The 21,885-nt window shown below is 39.8% G+C and overlaps 1 protein-coding gene and 1 long non-coding RNA gene across 13 annotated transcripts in view; one reads left to right on the top strand and one right to left on the bottom strand.

The window, feature by feature from the left end:
• Positions 1-21,885, top strand: part of STRBP (spermatid perinuclear RNA binding protein) — an 85,096-nt gene that overhangs the window by 44,363 nt on the left and 18,848 nt on the right. For 3 of the 11 annotated variants that reach the window (XM_075520140.1, XM_075520133.1, XM_075520132.1), the window contains exons 9-18: positions 280-377; positions 859-970; positions 1,709-1,801; positions 2,686-2,885; positions 5,218-5,376; positions 7,533-7,667; positions 8,586-8,726; positions 10,423-10,546; positions 12,663-12,707; positions 18,020-18,129. In XM_075520140.1, coding sequence (XP_075376255.1) covers positions 280-377; positions 859-970; positions 1,709-1,801; positions 2,686-2,885; positions 5,218-5,376; positions 7,533-7,667; positions 8,586-8,726; positions 10,423-10,546; positions 12,663-12,707; positions 18,020-18,114 — 1,202 coding nt within the window. In that variant the 3' untranslated portion in view covers positions 18,115-18,129. Of the gene's footprint in view, positions 1-279; positions 378-858; positions 971-1,708; positions 1,802-2,685; positions 2,886-5,217; positions 5,377-7,532; positions 7,668-8,585; positions 8,727-10,422; positions 10,547-12,662; positions 12,888-12,978; positions 15,312-15,331; positions 15,924-18,019; positions 18,130-19,055; positions 19,121-20,541; positions 20,641-21,885 lie in introns of those variants that run through there. The other 8 variants (XM_075520129.1, XM_075520130.1, XM_075520131.1 and 5 more) reach the window with 6 other exon arrangements.
• LOC142418379 (uncharacterized) overlaps positions 1-21,885 on the bottom strand; it is a 38,849-nt gene that overhangs the window by 8,374 nt on the left and 8,590 nt on the right. The gene's annotated exons all lie outside the window — the stretch shown is intronic.

The raw sequence follows: 21,885 nt of genomic DNA, 5'->3' as shown, positions 1-21,885 counted from the left end.
ATCTATCCAAATTACTTGGTTTTTTTAAACCTACTGCTTTTAGTTCACACTATTACACATGAGCAGTGTTAACCCTGATACGTTCTGTAGCCATCGCTGCAAGGGAGTAAAAATCTTGGGGTTAGCTTGCTTTGTCTGATGCTTGAATCCCTTACTGGAAAAGGTGCGCTTCCCACTCTGCTGAAGACTGAGACTAGCTGTTGCAATATCCATCAGTCCCCGTTTTCATGTTGCTTCTCGTTTACTCTCAATAATCTGCTTTGCCTCTTTCCCTCCTAGGAGGCCCTGGTCTGCACGACCCCTGTGAACGAGAGCCAACAGATGCTTTGTCTTATATGACAGTTCAGCAAAAAGAAGCCATTACGCACAGTGCTCAGGTAGAAAACTTGAACGTCTGAGGAGCTAGATACTACAACAGTGAAGATTTCAGCTCATTAATACAATTTATTCTCTGCCAGGATAGCTGATTTTAATGGCAGTCCTGACAGTTCTTCCGGTGCACTACCCTGGAAAGATTAAATGATAGTTCATGAGTGCAAGAGTTAAATGTGTATAAAATCTAATCCTTACAAAAGGCAGTCTAAGGTCTGTGCACCACTTGCATCCACCTCAAGTGCTTATGGCACAGAGCCCTTGAGCAGGCTCTCTGTCAATGTGCCCTGCACTTTGTATTATAGAAATTAATGAGTTTTAAATTTTTAGACATTGGCATTTTCTATAGCTGTCACAGAAGGTAGCTGTAGAAGCTGCCTTCTCATAGAAGAAGTGGTTTTGTGTCTACAAACTTATTTAGAAACTTAGACAACCGAGGTAAAGTAGTGCTGTGATGTAACTTACGTTTCCACTGTCACCTTATAGCATGCCCTCAGATTATCAGCCTTTGGTCAGATCTATAAGGTTTTGGAAATGGATCCCCTCCCATCGAATAAGTCATTTCAGAAATATTCCTGGTCAGTAACTGACAAAGAAGGTAGGTATTGTTTGCTCCAAAAATCACTAATTGGGCAGTAAACTAGGGGTTAATTTAGAATGGGTGAAATTCCTGAATTATATGCTGTGAATGCAAGGTAAAGGCTTTTCTTTGTTGTTAAATGTGTGTGGTTTGTTGTTTGGTTTTGGGGTGTTTTTTTTTTTTTTAAATGTTTCATTGTTACGAGAAAATCTGGAAGTTCTGTTCTCTAGAAGTACAAACAGAGGAGCTGCAGTACAGCTAGAATATAGCCGATGATTTTCTTTAAGCACAAAATCCTTTGGGCTCTGAAGAGTAAAAGTAGTGTTTATGATTCTTATGCTGGGGAAGGAGAGACTGTAGACTGGTCAAAAAGCAGATAATGAGTGTCCATAATAAGAATTACTCAAGAATTCTTCCTAGAAAACAATATACATCTAATAAAAATAAATTTCCATGTATATTTTTTGTAAAAACAATACTGCTAGAGTTCTTGCCTTAGACTAACTGTAAAACACAACACTGCAGAATTACACTACTTATATCACACCTGGTATTGGAAATGGACATCTTGCATGGCGTGGTACAGCGAGTAATAAGCTAATATTCGCTTATGCATAGCAATAAGAAAGCTTTAACTGATGGTTGAGTTCTTTTCGCTATAAACATGCAAGGAACAGTACGGGACTAATCAGACTCCTGCTGTGGAATTTTGTTTTTTAATAGCATATCCATATTACAAGGAAATTTATACCCTAGGTACAGGCTCATCTGCTCTTAAGAGACCATTGGAAGATAATGTCGGGGATGATAAAGATCCAAATAAAAAGATGAAGCGTAATCTGAGGAAAAGTAAGTGCAACATTTCTCCATTCTGTTTTCAAAGATCGACTGTACTGTGGAAGCTGGTTTAAAAGCTTCTCTGTGTTGATGTGGACTAACAGGAAGAAGTCTTTGGAGCAAAAAATGTTGTTTATCACCCCACATTCAGAATGTTAAACACATCTCTTACTGTGCATCTGAATTTCCCCTGACGTGTTTTACTAACTGAATGATTTGCATTTTTAAATGGGATTACCCATCAAGTTACAGTAGAATTTAAGTTGCCCATGCAGCTGAGGTATTTTATTGATATGTCCCTGTACTGTGGGGTTTGGTGTTTTGTTTTTTTTTTGGTTTTTTTTTTGGTTTTTTTTTTTTTTCCCAAAATACTGCAGTGACTTTGCTGTGTGCAGATTTGCTGTTTTGCATTCTTCCTCTTCTTCAGCTAGTCGCTGGTCTTTCAAGACCTCCCACAAGAAAAATAAAATGCTTAATCTGCAAAACATTGACATTGCATATACGCACAGACGAGAAGTCTCTTGGCATCGCTGGGATCCAGTCAGTTCTGGGGGCTATTTTCATTGTGCTACTTTGGTGCCAGTTCTGGATCTGGTTCCTCACTACCTACAAATGTTGTCACTCCTTTTATAGCAGCCCGGAATAATATAGCTAGCTGCAAAAGAATTGTGTTAACAATATTAAAAAAATGGGTAATTATAGTTGTTACCCAAAAGTAGAATGGCTTATTAAAGACTTAACAGTGTTATGGCTATCCTCAACCTCTGAGAGGCTGAGGGGTTGTTTTGCTCCTTTATACAGACAGAAGGCACTGAAATGCAAACTGTTTCATTTTTCTGTTCATCTTGTTTTGTTCATTTTCCCTTCCCCCTCCCCTTTCTACTATCTTGTACTAGTACTAGATAGTAAAGCAATAGATCTCATGAATGCTCTGATGAGGCTGAACCAAATCAGGCCAGGGCTTCAGTATAAGCTGCTGTCACAGTCTGGTCCAGTCCATGCCCCAGTCTTCACGATGTCTGTAGATGTTGATGGTACGACATATGAAGCATCAGGACCTTCTAAAAAAACAGCCAAGCTCCATGTGGCAGTGAAGGTAAGGCAGCCTGAAGTAATCTGCTAACCCCAGATCTTGGAACGTAGAGTATGAAATATGGTTAGAACTAGTAATATGCAACCTCAAAATTAAAAAAATGTGGATGAAGCTGAGCTACTACCTATGTACTCTAAACACAGCTGGGCATGGTTCAAAGAGCATCACTGGTTTTATACTAGCAGCGGGGAGGGAGAACTTCCCAGGGCTCTGCAGGTCAGCTCGTGTGCAATGGATTGAATGCCGTGTTTAAGTTCTGGGCTGGAGGGGTTCAGTTTTGTTCTGTTCTACTCCTTCCTCCTGTTGGTTTGAAAACCGCATGTCGGTGGCTCCTCTTTCCTCTCTGTGTCCATTCCTGGGTTGTGAGCTCCTGGAAACATGGAGTTGTTTCCTGTCTCCAGTGTCTGAAGAGTACCTTTGTGCACTGGGATAAACAGTGTACAGAAACAATTGGTTTCCAGTCAATTTTTCAGTAAGAGACTAGTATCATTCAGGTACTAGTCAACCTGCTGTTGCTTCTTGTAGGTGCTGTACATGGCAGAGCTTAGGTCTGTAAAGCAGTGATAGACTGGAACGTGTAACATGAACGTCCTTGTTGTATTGCATGAGAACAGTCCAAACTGCTAAAGCAGACCGAGCCTGCTGGGTTTCTGGGAAGAAATAAAAGTTTCCTACAGACAGTTCATGTGAAACAGAACCTCTTTTAATAGAACTGCACTTCTGATAGGAACAAGCCCATCTGTCATTCTGTGCTTCATTTTGTTTTGAACAAGAATTTCCTTTTCAGAAGCTTCATCTGGCAACTTTCTGCTTTCCTTTGATTTCAGTTTTGAAAATCCCATTGTCCCATGTGCTTTCAAGTTCAAAGTGTCCAGAAGTATCTGAGGGAATGTCTTGTTCCTCCAGGAAAAGTAGCTCTCTGCATGTGTGTCCTTCCAGACCTTCTGCCTCATTCTTTTTATTTTGCCTCCCTCCCTGCAGTTGTTTTAACAAAAAGGAAACTTGCCCTGAAAAGCTGTGACTTCTCTGCCCTTGAACCTCTCTGCGTCAGCCAGAGCTGTGCTGGTGCCTACCCAGCTCTGTTTTCTCTAAATTTACACATATACAAATCCTGGGCTATGCTTCAAAACATCCATGATTCAAGCCAAGAGGAAATGGGTGGTGTGGTAGAGACTAGCTTCCCCCCCCCCCCCCCCCTTCTTTTTTTTTTCCTAGCAAATCTGGGCCCTGCTTTCCCAGAATTGTAAGAGGGAAAAACGTGACCATTTCAGTTTCTAGATCTGACCTTTTTAAAATTTAGAAGCCCTGAAAATGCAGCCAAATGTACCACGACTGTATGGGAGCTGAGCCTGGAGTTACTCATGCAGTTCTTAATTCAGTGTTGGAACATAGTGATTTTTGCAAACTTTGTTCTTGGGACTAAATTTTCAGTGGAGCTTCAAGTTCTTTTCAGGTTCTTTTGGGCCTGTGTCTGGTACCTCTGTACAACTAGGTTAGGTAGCTGGTTAAAGGAGAAGCTGGCCTTGCTAGTGGAGGATGTTTTTGAAGGAACTGATGAATAGTACCTTGATCAGTCAAATTTCATTTGCTGTACAGCTGCTGGTTGTAAGCAGCATGGAGAAAGCTTGGAGGTTGTGACATGGCTCACCAAGATGCAGGCTTACTGCAGTTTGTTCTTCTGCTAGCCGGGCGTTCCTTCACCTCACATCTCGGTACAGGAATTTGCTCCCTGTACACCTGCTTTGGAAGCATCTACCCTCTGGTGTTCCTGAAAGATGCAAGCAAGGGAGGTGGTATCCATCCTCTAGCTTTAGGGACATGTTTTGTGTACCACTTGGGTACCTACTGGCTGTCACCTGCGGTGTCCTAGGAAACTCCAGAAGTACCATCTTGTAGAAGTACAATGCTTTAATTCTCATCAGACTGTTTGTTTGCCCTACAGTCAATCTCTTCATCTGTCCATATACACAGAGAGAGAGGGAAAATGGTGTGCAAAACAATCTCCTTATCATACTGTTAAGCAGTGTCATGCAGTGAATACACTTCTGAATTTTAATCTACTATTTCACAAGGAATTCTCGAGATGATGAATGATGCTCATGAGTAATTGCTATCTTTGAGACTAAAATTCTGTTTGTGTTGATTCCACTTCTGGAAACCTGGAACTATTTTCCCCATTGTGTTTTTCTCCATTTCAACACAGAAGAAAATGTATTTCTAAGCAATCTGCCTTTATGAAGTGTATGGTGGACATTCTTTTGTGTTGTGGTCAGCTTTGTATTTGTTTCTGTACTGCTACCTCTTTTACAGTTCATTTCATGTGGCTTTGTTGTAGGTTTTACAAGCGATGGGGTATCCAACTGGTTTTGATGCGGATGTGGAGTGTATGAGTTCTGATGAAAAATCAGATACTGAAGGTAAAAATGAAACAATGTCTTCAATCTCAAGCAATAATACTGGAAATTCCACAGCTGACACCTCCGCTACCCTAGAGGTGAGTATCGCATTAAAAAGTACAAGTGATGGAGAGGTGTGGGTTTTGGTTTTCGGGTTTTTTTTCTTTTCTCCCAGAAGAGGATGGCGTTTTAGTTAGGGTGGTTTAGTTAGGGATGAGGAATTAAGAGAGAGTTTCCAGCCTCAGATCTGCCATAGGCTTTGTGTCACTGTGGACAACTAACTGATCTTTGTGCCTCCTGTCCTCAAGTTTAAGGTGGGGTAGCCATCTTGTCCTCATAAGACCATGAACTCTTTGAGACAGGTGTTGTCTCTTCTACTTAGCTGACACATGGCCTTGCGATTGGGACAGATCCATCTTGTTTGGTGCCTTTGGGCTTTAGTAATGCAAATTTCACAATTTCTGTTTTGTAATAGTGGGTTTGTCAAAAAGGTATACTTACAGTATTTTAAACTGATACACATGAAGACCAATGAAAATTCATTAGGAGATGTTAAGAAATGTAAAACCTAATACCTCTATGCATATTGAATGGACTAGAAAATGCTGCATTGAAAATACTCCAGTTTCAATATACTTTAACTTTGGCACTCGTAGCTGAAGTCAGGTGCTATAAGGAGCATGCTGTGCTTGCTTTCTCACTGAAGTTGTGGGAAATAGAGTATTCCTCAAAGGACAGAATTCCAGTAACTTTAGTAACTTTGGCTGAATGTCCCCAAGAATCAAGCTGTGATGGATCTGTAGTACATTAATTAGATATTTTCTTGAAGTATTTCTGGTATTTGTTTCTTTTCACCATTGATAAACCAGGAGATTTTAAACTCATGCTTAAATGTCATCCCTTTCACCCTTCTCTTCCTGGTTTCCTTGACCACTGTTTGTAATTGCCACCAGGGATTTTGGAGAAGTGTCCTGTGTAAAGACTGAGTAACAGCTTTAATTTGTGTATTTGTTTGACTGCCTGATAGCTCTGTGGCAAGCTCTCTGGAGGCTGTACTGATAAACCGCTGTAGATACCTGCTTGCTTTTTCGTTATAATGCTTTTTTCCAGAACTATGGGTGGTTTGTGTTGTAAATATAAGTAATTGTTCTGTTCTTCGAATACTTATCAAGGTGTTAAAACATTAATTTCTTCAGTTGGAAGCCACTTAATTTCCAGACAGTGTGTAATCACGGGCAACTCAATTCACACATATACTTAGTCCACTGAGACATTTCCAGGGAAAAGAAATGGGGGTATTTTATACTCAACAAACTGACCTGTTAATTTTCCTTTAAAATTTATTATATTTTATCACAGAAGTGGGTAATATTTTAAGATGACCAAAATATTTCCCAAACTACATGACTTTGGGTTTCCACATTGACACTTTTGAGACACTCTACTTTCAAAGGGCAGGTCCTGGTACTAGGACTCCCGATCTTTATCCAAAATAAGAAGTTGCTTTGGAAAACATTGTTTTGATCCCTTAATCATCTTTTTCTTCATTAGTGAGTAGTTGTTTGTATCTGTAGCTGAGCACACTCTAATGCAGGCTGGTATGCTGGTGCACCGAGATCTCAGCTTTACCTTCCTTGCTTTCCGAACAGTTACAGGTATTTCTGGTGAAACATGTGACCTGGGATACAAGACTTCTTCAGTCAGAGCCCAGTAGCGCCAGGACATAATTAGATTGAGCAGCAGAGATGTGTGCAAGGTTGGGAAGGCTAATCTCTCCTTTCAGTGATAAAGGATTTCAAGGAACTTGACACCATGGCCTCAGCTTCAGCTTTGGATACCCTCAGGGCTGAAATTCCAAGTGCAGCTGGTATAGCGTTCAGTTTGTGTAGACACCAGACCAGGCTACAAGGACGGTAGCTCTCACCAACAGAAATAAAGAGGGTGTGACTTCTTTTACAGTATTGTTTGTCCCCCTGCCATTCTTTAGGGAAGAGACTTTCCATCTGCTGTTCTAGTGCAGCATGATGTTATACTGAAGCCAAGGCAGTGTTATCTTTGATACAGGTCCATTCCTGGGAAGCCTGCTGAGGTCTGTGTGTTGGGAAGAACAAGCTATTGCAGAGGCTTGACACAGTGATAATGCTGGCATTCTCTACATGGCTGGCTGTGTGGTACTGTAAGCCACGATGCTGTAGATGTTTGTCTGCCTTTTGAAGAGAGAAAGGCTCTAACGCAACACCATAAATGTCTCTAGGTAAGAACTCAGGGTCCTATACTCACAGCAAGTGGCAAAAACCCGGTGATGGAGCTCAATGAAAAAAGAAGAGGTCTGAAGTATGAGCTCATCTCTGAGACAGGTGGAAGCCATGACAAGCGCTTTGTGATGGAGGTGAGTGAAGCAGAGTTACAGAGTTGGTAGGTGGTTTTAATAACAGTGCTTCAGTCTTTGGAGTTGCTTGCTGCTAAAGATCAGATTATTTGTATTTTGCTTTTTGCAGTGCACATGTGTGGTGGTGATGTTTTCAGGTTTTTGTACCTCGTATTGCTGCTGTGATGGTTAGACTGGAGAAAGGAATGTCTATACTTTAGGAAAATACAATGAGAATTAAAACTGGATTCTGACAGCCCCAAACTACATCATGTCTTGACATGAGGAGGAGGAGGGAAGTAGAAGGTCCACAGCTTGACAAAAATACCTGATTTGCAAATTTTGCAAACATACCTGGTAACCCCATGTCGGTGACCCAATTTCAATCTCCTACTGCCATCTTACCAGGGGTATTTGGAATGACTGTAGCTGAGGGTAAACTCATTTGGTATCTTCATCTACTTGTGCTATCTCTGAAGGAGCACTGGGTTCTAAAGTGGTATGAGGTAGCACCCTAGTTAAACAGTGTATGTATAGTGTAGGCAAAGCTGTTGGTATATAAGGCATTGCTAAAGATGAGGGGAGCCTCAAATGATTCCTAAAACCCCTGTTTCCTAGCAGTATCATTCATGTGTTGAGGAGCTCAAGCATGTTGGTTGAATTCAGTATCAAATAGATATATTGGTCCTCTTTGAATTGCACTTGTAGTTTCCACATTCCTAAGATCTGTGATACAATGGTTCACAGGATCACTTCGGTATTCTTTATCAGCTTCATAATCTAGAAGCAATAGAAATTTGTCACATAAAGCACTGAGGATTTTTTTTTTTTTTTTTTTTACTACTGAAGTTCTTTATGGATGGCACATCATGACGAGTGGGTGCAGCATGGTATTCCCAAGGATGAATACTAGGCATAAACTCATGTCTCAATTTCCAGGTAGAAGTAGATGGGCAGAAGTTCAGAGGTGCAGGCCCAAATAAGAAAGTAGCAAAAGCAAGTGCTGCATTAGCAGCACTTGAAAAACTGTTTTCTGGGCCTAATGCAGCAAACAACAAGAAAAAGAAGATTCTTCCTCAGGTAAGAATTGTTACTTGCTTTTTGGACCGCTCTGTTATCACAGCTCTGGGTTGTTTTTTGATACAGGAACTTCTACAGGAAGCAACTGATTTCAGTCTTTTGTTTTATGCACATGTGTAAGGTTTCTATTTTCATTCTTCTATAATAATTATTGTAGTATAACAATATAATCTGATAGTTGGGACCATATTGTGGGAAGTATAGTAGACAAGGAGGCACAAAGAAAGAGAGGTGCTGATTAGCTAGAGGAGATACAATAAGGTCAGTGGTTCAACCAGTGATGATGTGGAAGTCTCTTGTGTTTCAGGCCAGAGCCATAGTGTGCTCCTTCATCACGTAAGATGCATAGACTTAGGGGATAAGTCATTTATAGCCAGGTAAAGGCCTTAACCCAAGATTCTGGAGTAAGCTGAGCTTTTTGCACCTTTTTTGCACCTTCTCCACTTTTCAGATGAGCCATTTTGTTTGGTGAGGAAGACTTGTATAATAAAAAGCTTGGTCTTGTCCATTAGGTTTAACGGCCACAATGATCTCTTAAATCTATTAAGAAAAAGGTTGAACAGAGCAGAAACTAATCAACAGTGTTCTTCCTCCAGAGGACTGCAGTCTGAACTAGGTCCCGAGGATTACAATTTGTGTCTCTTTTGTGCAAATAGATTAGAATTAGGGTTTTCTCATTTCACGCTGGAGCAGAATGTATCATAAAATACACTTACAAAAGATAAGAGTCAACTCTTATTTTTGTTTCTGTTCTGTAATGAATAAGTCCTCTCCATTTCACTAAGGCCTCTGGTTAGGAGTATTTCAGTTTCCATTACTGTGTTGAAAGTCTAGTAAATGAGAACACCACCACCTCACAGGATAATGTTCCACATACAGTTAAGGTGTAAAAATGACCTCTGATTCAGGCACTTCCTAAATTCTGATTTTTCTTTTGTTGTTGTTGTTCATGTGTTCTTTTTGCAGTAGGTCAGTGATGGTGATAATTGCCAAACTTGTCTTTGAAATACCTGGATTTGCATGATTTTATTGTTTTCAGCAGGCAGTCGGGGCATCTAGCACAGCAAAGCTCTGCTCTGATGCACTGAGCAACACCAGCTTCTCTAACCTCCTTGCCGTTCTTTCGCTTGTAGGTGGTGACAATGGGAAAAGGAAGGTGGCATTCTAGGAAAGTTAGTTAGGTCAGAGCAGTCCAGTGTTGTCATGAGGTGGTGGTTTGTCTTTGGGCTGAAATCCTGGCCCTGCTGAAGTTAAGTGGGTTCAGAATGGTAGGAGAGAAGCAAAGACGGTGTTGTACATCGAGGAGAGGAAGCTTGTAAGGGAGTGGGAAAGACAGCAGCGAGGCACAGCAGAGAAAGGGTCAGAACCCACCAGTGTTTGTTTGTGCCCATGCCACCAAAACTGAGGTAAATAACGCAGAGTCTGACCACACCGCCTGCCAGATCCGAGTGAAGTGAACGGGCTCCTGGACTCGGTGTGCGCTGCAGTCAGTGACCTGGCAGGAGACTTGCTTGGTTTCTGTCAGTCAAATTCTTTAGGACAGTACTTCTCCAGTCTGTATTCTGCCTTTAACAAGACTGGCGCATCAAACATGTTTAAAGAGATTTTTTTAAAGGTGGTGATTGAATGTAGATGGCCTTGTATTTCCAGCAATGCTTTCACTTTCTGAATTGCTATTTTTTATTACTCTGGGCAGACTAAAGGGGTTGTCAATACAGCTGTTTCTGCAGCAGTCCAGGCTGTTCGAGGCAGAGGACGAGGTGCTTTAACACGAGGGGCATTTGTTGGGGCAGCTGCTGCTACTGGATACATAACGCCAGGTAAGGCACGACACTAATAGTTTAAATCTTGTCTGCTGGGGTGTTCTTTTCTGTGTGTGTGTCAGTCACCTATGCAAGTGATTTCTTCAGCTTTAATCATCTTGAGATGAAGCAGAAGGGAGAATTCATGGGGCTTTAAATAAATCAAAGAGCTGAAAAACTGGCAGTACCTGTCCTTTATGAGTGTACAACTTGAAGCTCAGCATGCACAGAGCACACAGTTATTGGTATAATGGCTTTCCTGGCTTTATTATTTTATTATATGTCGTCTTCATAGTTCACTGCCATGGCACAATTCCCAAACTGTCTTCCTAGCTAAGAACCTCCTGGATCACGTGCCCTTTAGCATTAGGAGTGGCTTTCCCAGAAAACCCTTGTGGAGATGAAGTTGGCAGGCTCAGGAGTCACTGTGCTCCCAGAAACCACCTGCATGAATCACACACGTGAGCACAGTATCCATTAGTAGCTTCTGTGGTGGCCAAAAAAACCCAAAAAATAAAAGAATTTCCGTTCAAACTCTGGCTGATGTTAATTCATCATCCCTGCTGCATTGTTCTGATTAGCAGAAACATCTTTTGAAATCCAGGGGCCTTCTGGTTCACATTTATCCTTGGTGTTCACTGTACAGAGTAGGTGAGTTACTAGTCAGGGTATCCCATTGCCGATTCCTTAGGGGAGGTTTGCAACTATCAGAAGCAAAACTGTTCCCGTTTGAAGAGCTGAAGTGCTCAGCTGCTACTGGCTGGTGCAAAATAGTGTCGGGTTTTTTGTTGTGTCGTGTTGTTTTTAATACAACAGGCACATAGAATATAAGCTGTTAAAATGTAAATGCAAGAAAATTTTAATGAAATGTTCACCACCTCGTTCCCCTTTTCAAAGTGCATTGCTCTTTGTGACTCTCGACACCGTGTCTGAGGCTTGCAGGTGACATGTGAAGGGAATCTAGACATTGGTTTTACTTGGAATAAGAACCACAAATTTGTAAGAATGAGATGCTGGAGATTCCTTAGTCAAAGCAAATCCAGTAGCTTCCAAGAAATAAAATTTATATTCCTCATGCTCAGGTTTTCAGATTGCAGCACGAGTTCTAATTACACCCTTCAGCAGTTCACACGTGCTAAGAGCATAGCCCTGGTTTTTGGTAACTTGCTTCCTGGCACAGTCGACAGCATGTCGTCTTCATTGTTCCTGTATGTTGATGTAATTATAAATATTAAAAACCAGTAATTAATTTTTAATGGCTGTTAACATTGTTTTTGGAACTGTCTTTCTGCCCGAGGAGTCATTTATGAGACACTTTAACCTGCCAGGGGCGTTCTTCTTGCCAGCATGGAATTACTCCAGAAATAGGTTTACTTTCCCAGTTGCTGTAGTTGTTAAGCTTTTATTGGCCTTGGCCTTCATTTCTCTTCATTCCCTATTCTTCTCAGAAATCCCTTGCTTTTTGTGACGGACAGAAGCTATCCCACCAGAAAAAAAACCTGTAAAGCCTTCATGAACTGAGATGTAGTAACCAAGATTGGTGTGACCACTGTTGCTTTTTGTCTCACTCGAGTCATGCTTAGCTCTTTGGAAAAAAAGATACTGTTCTCTGTTCGCCTCCAGGTGTTCAGATGTCTTGTGAAACTTTGTCTGTTAGAAATGGCAGAGAAAGCAGAATTCACAGGAGCTTTACTGATGGTGATGTGGTATCTGCCTCGGGCATCCAGCATTCCCCTTTATAATGGAAGTTGAGGAAAATGACCGTTAGACTGTATTTGTATTTTAGGAAGAACATAAGCAAATATGGGATGTCTGGATCACGCCAGCTCCATGCTCTGACAATACAGACTTGAGGGCTTCAGCTGAAAGAAAATGCTCAGGAAATGAAATACAGAATGTAACTCTTTGATACTAAGGCTTAAGAAGGTCATTGGGTAGCTTGTTCTTCAAGCCACCACGTAGAAGGATTTCAGTGTTTTCAGCAAGATTTATATGTATTAGTGTGAGTTTGTTTTTTCTGCGGTCCTGCTTCATGTACCCGAAAGGGTCCCTCCCTGTGTGTTGGTGTGCAAACACCAATTGTCTTCAGATACCGTAGGAAATGAAACCCATCCCTTATCTGTTTATGTTGCAGGCTATGGAGCACCATATGGGTATAGTACAGCTGCACCAGCTTACGGTATGTATAGCCCAATAATTAACAAATTAGAAATTATACAGAAACTGTTGTGGCAGTCCAAATGTGGCAGTCCAAGGAGAAATTCAAAGAGATTAAAGCTCTTAAACCATGACAACAACAACACTTTTATGCCATAACCTTGTGGTTCTTTTTTGGTTGGAGTAGCTTTTTTGCCTATGCTTTGCCTGATTTGTGGAAGGACTGCTTGTTCTAATTGCCTGTTCCCTTTCATACTGAAACTGAGTTGAAGTAGTTTTCTTACTTTTTACAGCCAATCTGTGCTCCATTCAAAGACTACCGAAGGGCCTACTTCAGCACCTCTGACCAATATTTATCTAAATGGCGTTACAATAACATTGGCACAATGTTTGTCCCCAAGCGTAAGTGGCTTGTGGACAAAGCTCCCTTAATGCTGTCAACTCTCTTGAGTGTGCTTATACACCCCCCCCCCACCCGCCCCCACAGGCTAAAACACTGCTGCTTGGGACAAGCAGAACGGTTTCTGTGTAGCTGATACCGTTAGCAATCAGACTGCAAGGAAGCTAGGACATGGTAATTTGCCACAATGCTTTTTACTAAGAAACATAGTGATATTAGGCTGGCAAAGCACTGGTTTTGTGAAGATTGTAAAATAAACTAATAATCAGAGAGCTATGATGGAAGGGTTTTTCTTAACTCAGCTTCTCCCTACCCACTGGCTTTTTTATGCTAGACTAACAACGCATACCTCTAACCGGCCCTTTTGGTTACTTTGAATGAGGTTTATGTGGCAATGGGAGCAAAGCACTTTGGAGTCAGTGATATGTCCTGGCACACAAAAAGCGAGCCCACCAGAACCAGTCCCACTGTCCTCTCCTGTCACAGGGACTGGATGAAAGCCTGCTTCTCAAATGACAAGTGGAGTACGTTTCAAGGCCTGCAGTTTTTCATATGGGAAACTAAGCCTGCAATTTGTTGTTAATTTTCTAGCTTTTATAGCATTTTCAATACTTGTTCCTCTCAAATTTGTATAGCTTGGGCAATACCAACTCCCCCGATAGCATTATAAAAGTTAAAAATATTTTGAAATGTTGATTTCATTACTTTCTTTTAGAGGTATGAGCTATAAACAGTGGAGGAATGCTGCTGCTTTATTGGAAATGTTCACTTTGCTTGACTAAGACCAGCTGGTCCTATTCCACCCTCCTGCAGCGGAAGGGGAAGGAGAATGGGCCCATGGGCTGCACTTATACTGTGGCATTCTCCCTTCAAAATTAAAGCAAACCACTCTAGTTTTGGAAGTTGTGCCTGACTGACTGGCCAAGTGCTCTGACAGAATGGCAGCCGATAGCAGTGCTGCCCACCGAGTGCACTCTGTGTGTTGTCTTTTGTGTTGTATTACACAAGGAACAGCTACATGTTTTCTCAAGGAAAAATGAAGTTTAGTTTAGGGCTTACTTCATGGTCATGGATTTTTAACAAATCCCTTTGGTTCATTCCAAGCAATAGTCACAGACTGTAACCGAGATGAGTGGTATCTGCATGTGTTTTTACAAGCAGGGACACATGGTGACGTAAGAGTAATCCTTTCCCTGCTGAAGAAAAGAATACAATTGTTACCGACTTTCCTTGCAGCTTTTCTTGCTTTTTTCATTCCTTTCTTCTGTTGTGTGATTTTTCTCATGATGCCTATTTTGGGAGCTGGATTTTAATCACTTAGCTGTGTATATGTGACATATCACTGACTTCAAAGCATTGTGGAATTGAATGCCCCCATTTTTCACATAAAGAGTTTCTGTTTTTAATGTCTTATGATTGTGATGCGAAGTACTGGGATAATGCTTTTTGGCTGTAAGGTAAACATGTCTCTTTGCCTTTGTAAGCTGTTGCATGTTGGGAAACTTCACTTTGATCATCTGGTGCTCTGGAATACCTGCTGTTGCTGCTTTGTGATTTCTAAATGGATACATAGGTTAAATACTAGAATTTAAATAGGAAAGATTAAAAAAACAAACAAACATTTAATTGTGCAGAAGTTTGCGAGGCCACAAGAACTCTATAATATATAATCATGAAATCAGGCAGATATTAATCTTTCCAGATTTGCCACTTCAATAGAGGAGAGGAAATGCAGAATAATGAAGCAGATGCAGAATTTACTGTAGGTGCTTGATTTTTGGCTGACCTACCTGGATGCTTATCAAAACTGCTGAACAGTTTCCCTGTGAGTTCTCTTAAGCACAGCAGTGCCTGCCTAGAATATCTGCAATCGTAACTGGCCTGTGAAATCAACTCAGAACATAGAACCAAGATAATAGTAGAGATTAATTATCATAAAGATTATGAAGTAGAGCTTCAAGTCCAAATACACACTCTGCTTTTGAGAATATTGCTTACCAGATTTTAATTTTGCTTACTTAATTTTACCAAACACCAGGATCAAAATAACAGCAAACTTTAAGCTAACCATCTGTTTGAAATAGTGCAAAGTGTTGAAGTGTTACTGTTGATGGGACTCTGCACCCTAAAATCACATTGATTGACTGATCTGGAAAAGGTTAATGAGAACACTACTGTAAGCTCTTATCTGACTTTCTTGGATCACTGAACTTATTTGGAGTCCTCTCCCTTTCTTCTCTCTGTAGGTTTACCCAAGAGAATGGTTCTGTTACCAGTTATGAAATTCCCAACTTATCCTGTTCCCCACTACTCATTCTTTTAGCAAATGGCAGAAGCTAATTCCTATTGATTGAACAACACAGTACAGTACAGAATGTTAGAAGAAAAAAAGCCTTTTTATCCTGTTTTCTTTGAACACATACTTGAGCAAAGTCATTTGTAAAGAAACATCTTTTTCCTACTTTTTGATTTTAACAAAATGCAAATTTAGTTCTCTAAAACTTGAAAAAAAATGTTCTGTGAAATGTTACCTCATTTTCAAATAACTTATACCAGCCTTCTGTTATAGGGAAGAACTAGAAGCTTAAATCTTACGTTTTAAATGAAGTATCCGATTATGTAAAATTAAATTTGTGAAGGATGTATAGAATATAAAACACTGATCACAAATAAACTGTTTTGTTGTAACACAAGAGTACTGCCTGTTTCCTAATGCAGTCACACAGATTCAGTTAATGACCTGTACTTGTTGTAGGGTTATTAAACGCAGGGCATAGTTCTTTAAAAAATAAAAATTAAAATTAAAAAAAAAAAAACAAACCAAAAACAAACAAACTCACACAATAGAAACTTTACAGTTAACATTTAACTTTGTAAATATTATGGTGTGTAATAAACTTAGTAAAATATGGGTTAAAATATTGTTTTATCTTATTTTTTATAGTTAAGCATCAGTACCTGAGTTTCCTTATAATCTTTAAGATCAGCATACTGTAACTGTGATTTTGGACACAGTCTTAATTATCCAAGAAGGCTTTTCACTTGTACACAAGCTACTGAAAAACAGACAAAACAAAGGGAATTAATCTTAGGCTGTCTCTCTGTATTAGGTTGCATTCTGTGAAACAGGTATTAAACGAAGGAAGTTCCCACAGAAGGACTCTTGTTACGTAATTACAGGGATACACAGTCAAGTCCGTATTGCCCAGAGAAAGGACGACAATTATGTTACAATCAGGTTCTTTAGAGCTCAAAAGCTGCTTGTTTTCCTTTCTTTTCTGTTTTTACGAAAGAAAAAAAAAAAGAAAAAAAAAGAAAAAAATAAATTGCACTTGTTCTTGTGGCCTTCTTCACTTTTAAGATTGTCTGCCCACCCTTGATTTTCCATCCACCATTTCTACAGAAAACATTTTAGTTGTCAATCGTATATTAAAACAAAGGGTTCTCCTTTTCCCCCTGGCATTTATAAGAATCTAAAGCAGCAACAAGGTCCCCATGAAAACTTGCTATTTAATTGTCCCAGTTCTTGTTGAGTGCTGCTGTGAAAAGTGACACACTTCAGCCATAGGCCAGTACTTTTCTAAGAGTTGGTGCTCAAACTGAAAGAATCTTCTTTCTGCTAAGGAGTGTGCGCACCTGTCTGAAATTCCAGGACAGGCCCCAGCTCCACGCTCTCTCCATGCATTGTAGACTTCTGCGTAAAAACTGCTGTGGGCTCTAACGCGGGATTCGAGTAGTCTTTATTAAGGTATCACCCTACAAAAGCAGCAGCATTGTTGGCTGCACTTCTCTACTCAGACCTCACCCGTTGCTTTTCAGTAGGTTTGCTTTAGCTCATGCTCTTTTAAAGATTGCCTTTATACACTGTTCTCCAACAGACTCTGCTGCTGAGGCAGGGGGAGCTGTATATATGAAGAGGGTGTAAGAATGGTGCTTAAAGCAATGTAAAGTTCCTCCTCCCCTATGCCCCCTGTTATAGGGAAGGAAACATTAGAAAAGCTTAATAAGGGGTGGCTTATATAACAAGCTGCTTTTCTTGGAATTAACTGCAGCTGTTATTCTTAAGCGAAGTATTTGTGCTTAGGAATGTGTTTATATCTTAAATGGGTTTTCTTCTGCCGTAGTTCTCGCTTTCGTTTGGTGTTGGTGGTACTTTAATAAATAATGTCAATCTATTGACAAGTAGTGGTGAGCCTGCTGTTGTCATCCATGCCTTAGTGTTGAGATACAGAGCAGGGTCTTGGGGATGTAGTCAAATTGAGCATTGCTCATAAATCACCGATACATTTTGCTGGCCTATGGATGAAAGGAAGCCATCACGGAGCAGAAAAAGCATGGCTGATAAGAGCCCATTTTTGTTAATCAAATATTCATTAAAAGAATCTTTCCTCTGCACACGTTTCTCCCTTCCCCCCTTCTCTTTTGGAGTTCCCCTGATTGGCAACTGTTTGTAGTTTCTTTTTTTTTTAATCCCCAGCTTTGTAAAATTTCAAACAAAATATTCTCTGAACCAATTCTATACGATGAACATTTGTAAGCCAAATAACTTGTTCTTATTTCAAAAACAAGGAGGGCGCTATGCTCTTTTCCAACATGATGGCAGTCATTTCAGATGATTTATAGAAGTCATTTTTTATTTTTTGTCATTTGTTGGGAGTTACTAACCACATTGTAAACTTGCCCCCTTGCTGCATATTTTACATTTCTCTGCTTTACTGAAAATATGAATGAGCTGTCAGTTCTTTGTTCAGAAAGTGGTAACCTTGGAAGTGTTAGATGTTTCAATACCTTCAAAGAATTAAACGTGCCCATTTTACAATGAAAATTCCACTTGCAGCTGAAAGAGCAGAGAAATTTAAATGGAGCTTTAGCTTCAGCCAGTTGCTCTGAAATTAACATGAAGTTTTTGCTTCTCTGCTCTTTTCCCACTGTAGGTGGTTTTTTCATTGACAGTCCCTATTGCCAGCCTCTCAGCATCGCACCTTTTATTATTCACTTGGGCCCTCAAGATTTCTTCTCTGACTTCTAGAACCATCAGGTTGTGTGGCTCGAAATGGCATTTTGTACATGTCTTAAAAGCAAGAACAAACGTGGCTCGTTTTGAGGTTTCTCAACTTCAGACATGGAATTTGAGCTTTTTTCCTTTTTTTGGTTGGTTTTTTTTTTTTAAAGTGTTTTTCTCACTTCTTGAACTTTGTTCCATTTAATGAAAAGCAATACTTACTCCAAGCCACAGTCCTTTCTTTGGGTACCTAGCAATAGATGTGTATATACTTCTGGTTATTTCTTGATACTAGAAGGGAAAGACTGGTGTGTTGGGGGGGGGGGGGGGGGGAACCAAACACCAAAACAAGAAACAAAACCTAGCGGAGTGCCTGCTTTAAGCAGTGACTCCTGTGTTTACTTTCACTGTTTAAGTATTTCAGAATTTTAATAATATGACTGTATTTGCATGTTTCCTCTCAAAATTGCTACAAGACTTGCAATGGTCACTCTTGAAGCAGTAGTGCTTCATACCATTGTACATGTCAGCAGACATGAAATGTAGCAAAAAGGCAGGAGAAAAAAATAGAATATATATTTTTTCCAAAATCTAACTAAATGATATATTCTCTCTCTCTCTCTGTCTCTTCCCCACATCATTAATATGAGGCACAAAAGGGTAGGCCTGAACTTGACTTTCAAATGGATTGCTTTTGTGTCTCTTAAATCATCACCAAATGACAGGAAAGCATAGTACTTGGTAAACATCCAGTTCAAAAAACTGCTGCTCTAAATTCGCTGGGTTTTTTTCCTCCTAAATATTTGTATGTTGATATTTTGAGATTGTGAATCAGCAATCAGCAATAACTGAAAGGTGAATGTTTTTTTAAATGGTATTGGAACATCTATATGTTGCAGTTTAAGACTTTTAAGCAGTTTTCAGCAGGTTAATACCACTTTATTCTCATTCTCTCCGGACCTTCATAGCCATATGCACTTGTATAAAATAAGCAGAAATGTAGTGACTGTAAGCTGAGATCGTGATATAAAAGGTAAGAGATTTTATTTTCAGCTTAAAGAATATTTTTATTGCTTTTTTTCTAAAAATCTCGTATACCTGTGACAATCTTGTATATGGCACGTTTTTATTATGTCTTGTTTAACTAAATGTTTAAACAGGTAATACATAGGTCTGAATTCCACCTTTGTATTTTTCAAGGCCATTTCAAATACTCCAGTTTCAGTTGAAAAAGAAAGTATTACTTAACAGTTTTAAGAAATTGTTTGGTTTTATCAACAGACTGTTCTCCTTCAAGTATTTTTCTCTTGTGTAGCATAAAAAGCTGTATTGATAGTGCTGTGTCAGGCACTGCATTCCTTGCATACCTGTGGAAAACCCTTGGGTAGGTACCAAAGCCACGGCCACGGCCTGCACTGAAAGCCATAGCATGGTTATAGGTATGGGGAATAAAAATGAGAAGGGGAATGCATGATATTATCTAACTAATACAGAGAGAAATTATTTCCCTGAACTATTAAAGCTAAACTCCAAATGAAGAATTAAAGACTTTGATGATATCACAGTTCTGATATTCCAGATATCTGCAGAGATCAAATTACATTAGGCCAAATTAATTAATGAAGCAGCCAGGTTTGCTTTTCTCTTATGGGTGCAGTGGGAGGAGAGGAAGGCAGGCAGGCAGTGATTTAACTCTGCATTAATAATTTGCTTAGCTGTGGTTTTCTGAAGCTAGAAAGTAGGATACAGCCATCCATAAATAATTCTTTTCAGTTCTGTAGTAAATGTTTTTAACAAATATTTTACTTGGATTAAAATGCTTTTGGATTATGACCTATATGGTGCACATGGTATGTGTAGTTTTAAAATACTAGGGTTTTTTTAATTTGCCTTTATATAACCTTGTGTTATGCAAAGTTGCATAGTACAGTACTGCACAATTGCAGTACTTGCAGTACTTGAAGTTGCTGGAAACAACTTTTTATATAAAAATGGTGGTAAAAAAAAAAAAGGGAGGGAGTTGATGATGATGTATCAGCATTTTAGGGTCTCAGTTCAGAGATGAAAGCATAAAAACCCCCTGACTAATCACAGTTTATACCGATGTAAAACAGGAAAACACTTGCTATGGAATATGTAGTAGTATATCAGGCCCAAAGCTTGTTGTTTTGCATCAAAATATAACAGCAAAAATAAACTATATTTCATTTCAATATTGAAAACATCAAATTCAGTAAATAACTGCATGTGTAGGTTATCCATGACTCAGGATGTCTGGATAGAATTCATAGGCTGATATAGAAAAATAGCTGTTAAATATTGTTAGCTTTGCTACTGTTGGCAGAAACCTGATCTTGCAAGTGGCCTATATATGTGCCCCTGGGGAAATGAACTTAAGGAACTGTACCAGTGACTTGCCCATGAAAGCACATAACCATTTGATTACATTTGCAGGTGCAATTGATGAGCCATCAGAATGTCCCTCCCATTTGGTGGTGCAGATTTTCATCTGCTGTTATCTTCAAGGTGCAAACCTGGGGCTTGGTCTGAAGCTCACTTAAAATTCAATTCAGTCTTTCAGCCTGTCAGGCTAAGCAGTCCTGATAGTGGAGCAGCAGGCTGCTCTGCTTCCTTCGGAAGACAGTATTTTATATGCGTCAAGGCAACGTTAAGGTGCATTATAATGAACTTCTCTTGAGTATTCCTCTCCTAGGCTTAACTGATGTCAGTCTGACAAGCACTGTCCAGTTCAAGGACTGATTAATAAAATGTCTTGCTGACTCTTATTTGATCTGTTTCTTTGTGGCCTGTACTTGGCAGCTTAATCCATTTGTACTGGTTTCCATCAGAACTGCTTTGACTGTGAATTTCTGTATTTTTCTGTCATTACCCTTTTAACTCTTACAGTCCTAAGCATTCCACTCCTTCTGCTTTTTTAAAATTCTTGCTTTGTGGCGCTTCTCTTTTTCACTGAAAAGATACTAAATTTCTCTAATACATTTTTGTTCATAACGCAAGTACTTAGGTCTGAAATTTGTCCCCTTGCCTTTGCTGCACCCCTTCTCAGGACAGACACCATTGCCTGACATGTGAAATACACAGTGTACTTAAGACTCCTAAATCCTGGTTTTGGCAGCCACTTGGAATCAGTGATAAGATCCTAAGGTGGAAGATTGCCTAGGAACCTGTCTCATTGGCAGTGGAACTTGAGCAAAACATTCCCGTCTATTGAAGTGTCATGGATGTAGGCTCCTGAAGGGTGTAATATATTGGCATTTGAGAGAGCAGTTAAATTCTAAGAGTAGGTTTTAACCTAACTGAAATAACAGGCTATTATCTGATGAGTAGTTTGGGTAACATCTGCTTGATCAATGTCACGACAAGCAGAGTTTTGCTAAGGCAGAACTAGAAGCTCCGGTCTTTTGCGTAATACTTGCATGTTTCCTTTTAAAAGCCTCCTCGCAGGAGCATGGTCTAAAGTGCCTTTTCTGTGAGATTAGAGGTCTATTTTATGGCTACTGAGCTTTGTACCTCTGGATATACCCAACAGCCAAATATGTAAACCTGGTTCCATATGCTTTGTCCATGTGCAGCTGCTAGTATCATTGTCTATTTTGTAGTACCTCTTCAGTGAAGCAGAAATGTTATTTTATAGTTGGAATTTCTGGTTCATGGAAGAGAATTCTGAAAAAGTTCCTTTTGAGTAGTACATATATAAATAGGATACCAGGGAAAGTCTGTGCCTGTACACTACCCACCTTAACTCTAGTTTTAGCTAACCAGATGACAGCGTGTATT

The sequence above is a fragment of the Mycteria americana genome, chromosome 17 (assembly GCF_035582795.1).
Source record: "Mycteria americana isolate JAX WOST 10 ecotype Jacksonville Zoo and Gardens chromosome 17, USCA_MyAme_1.0, whole genome shotgun sequence".
NCBI lineage: Eukaryota > Metazoa > Chordata > Aves > Ciconiiformes > Ciconiidae > Mycteria > Mycteria americana.
This window is presented reverse-complemented; position numbering and strand designations above follow the sequence as displayed.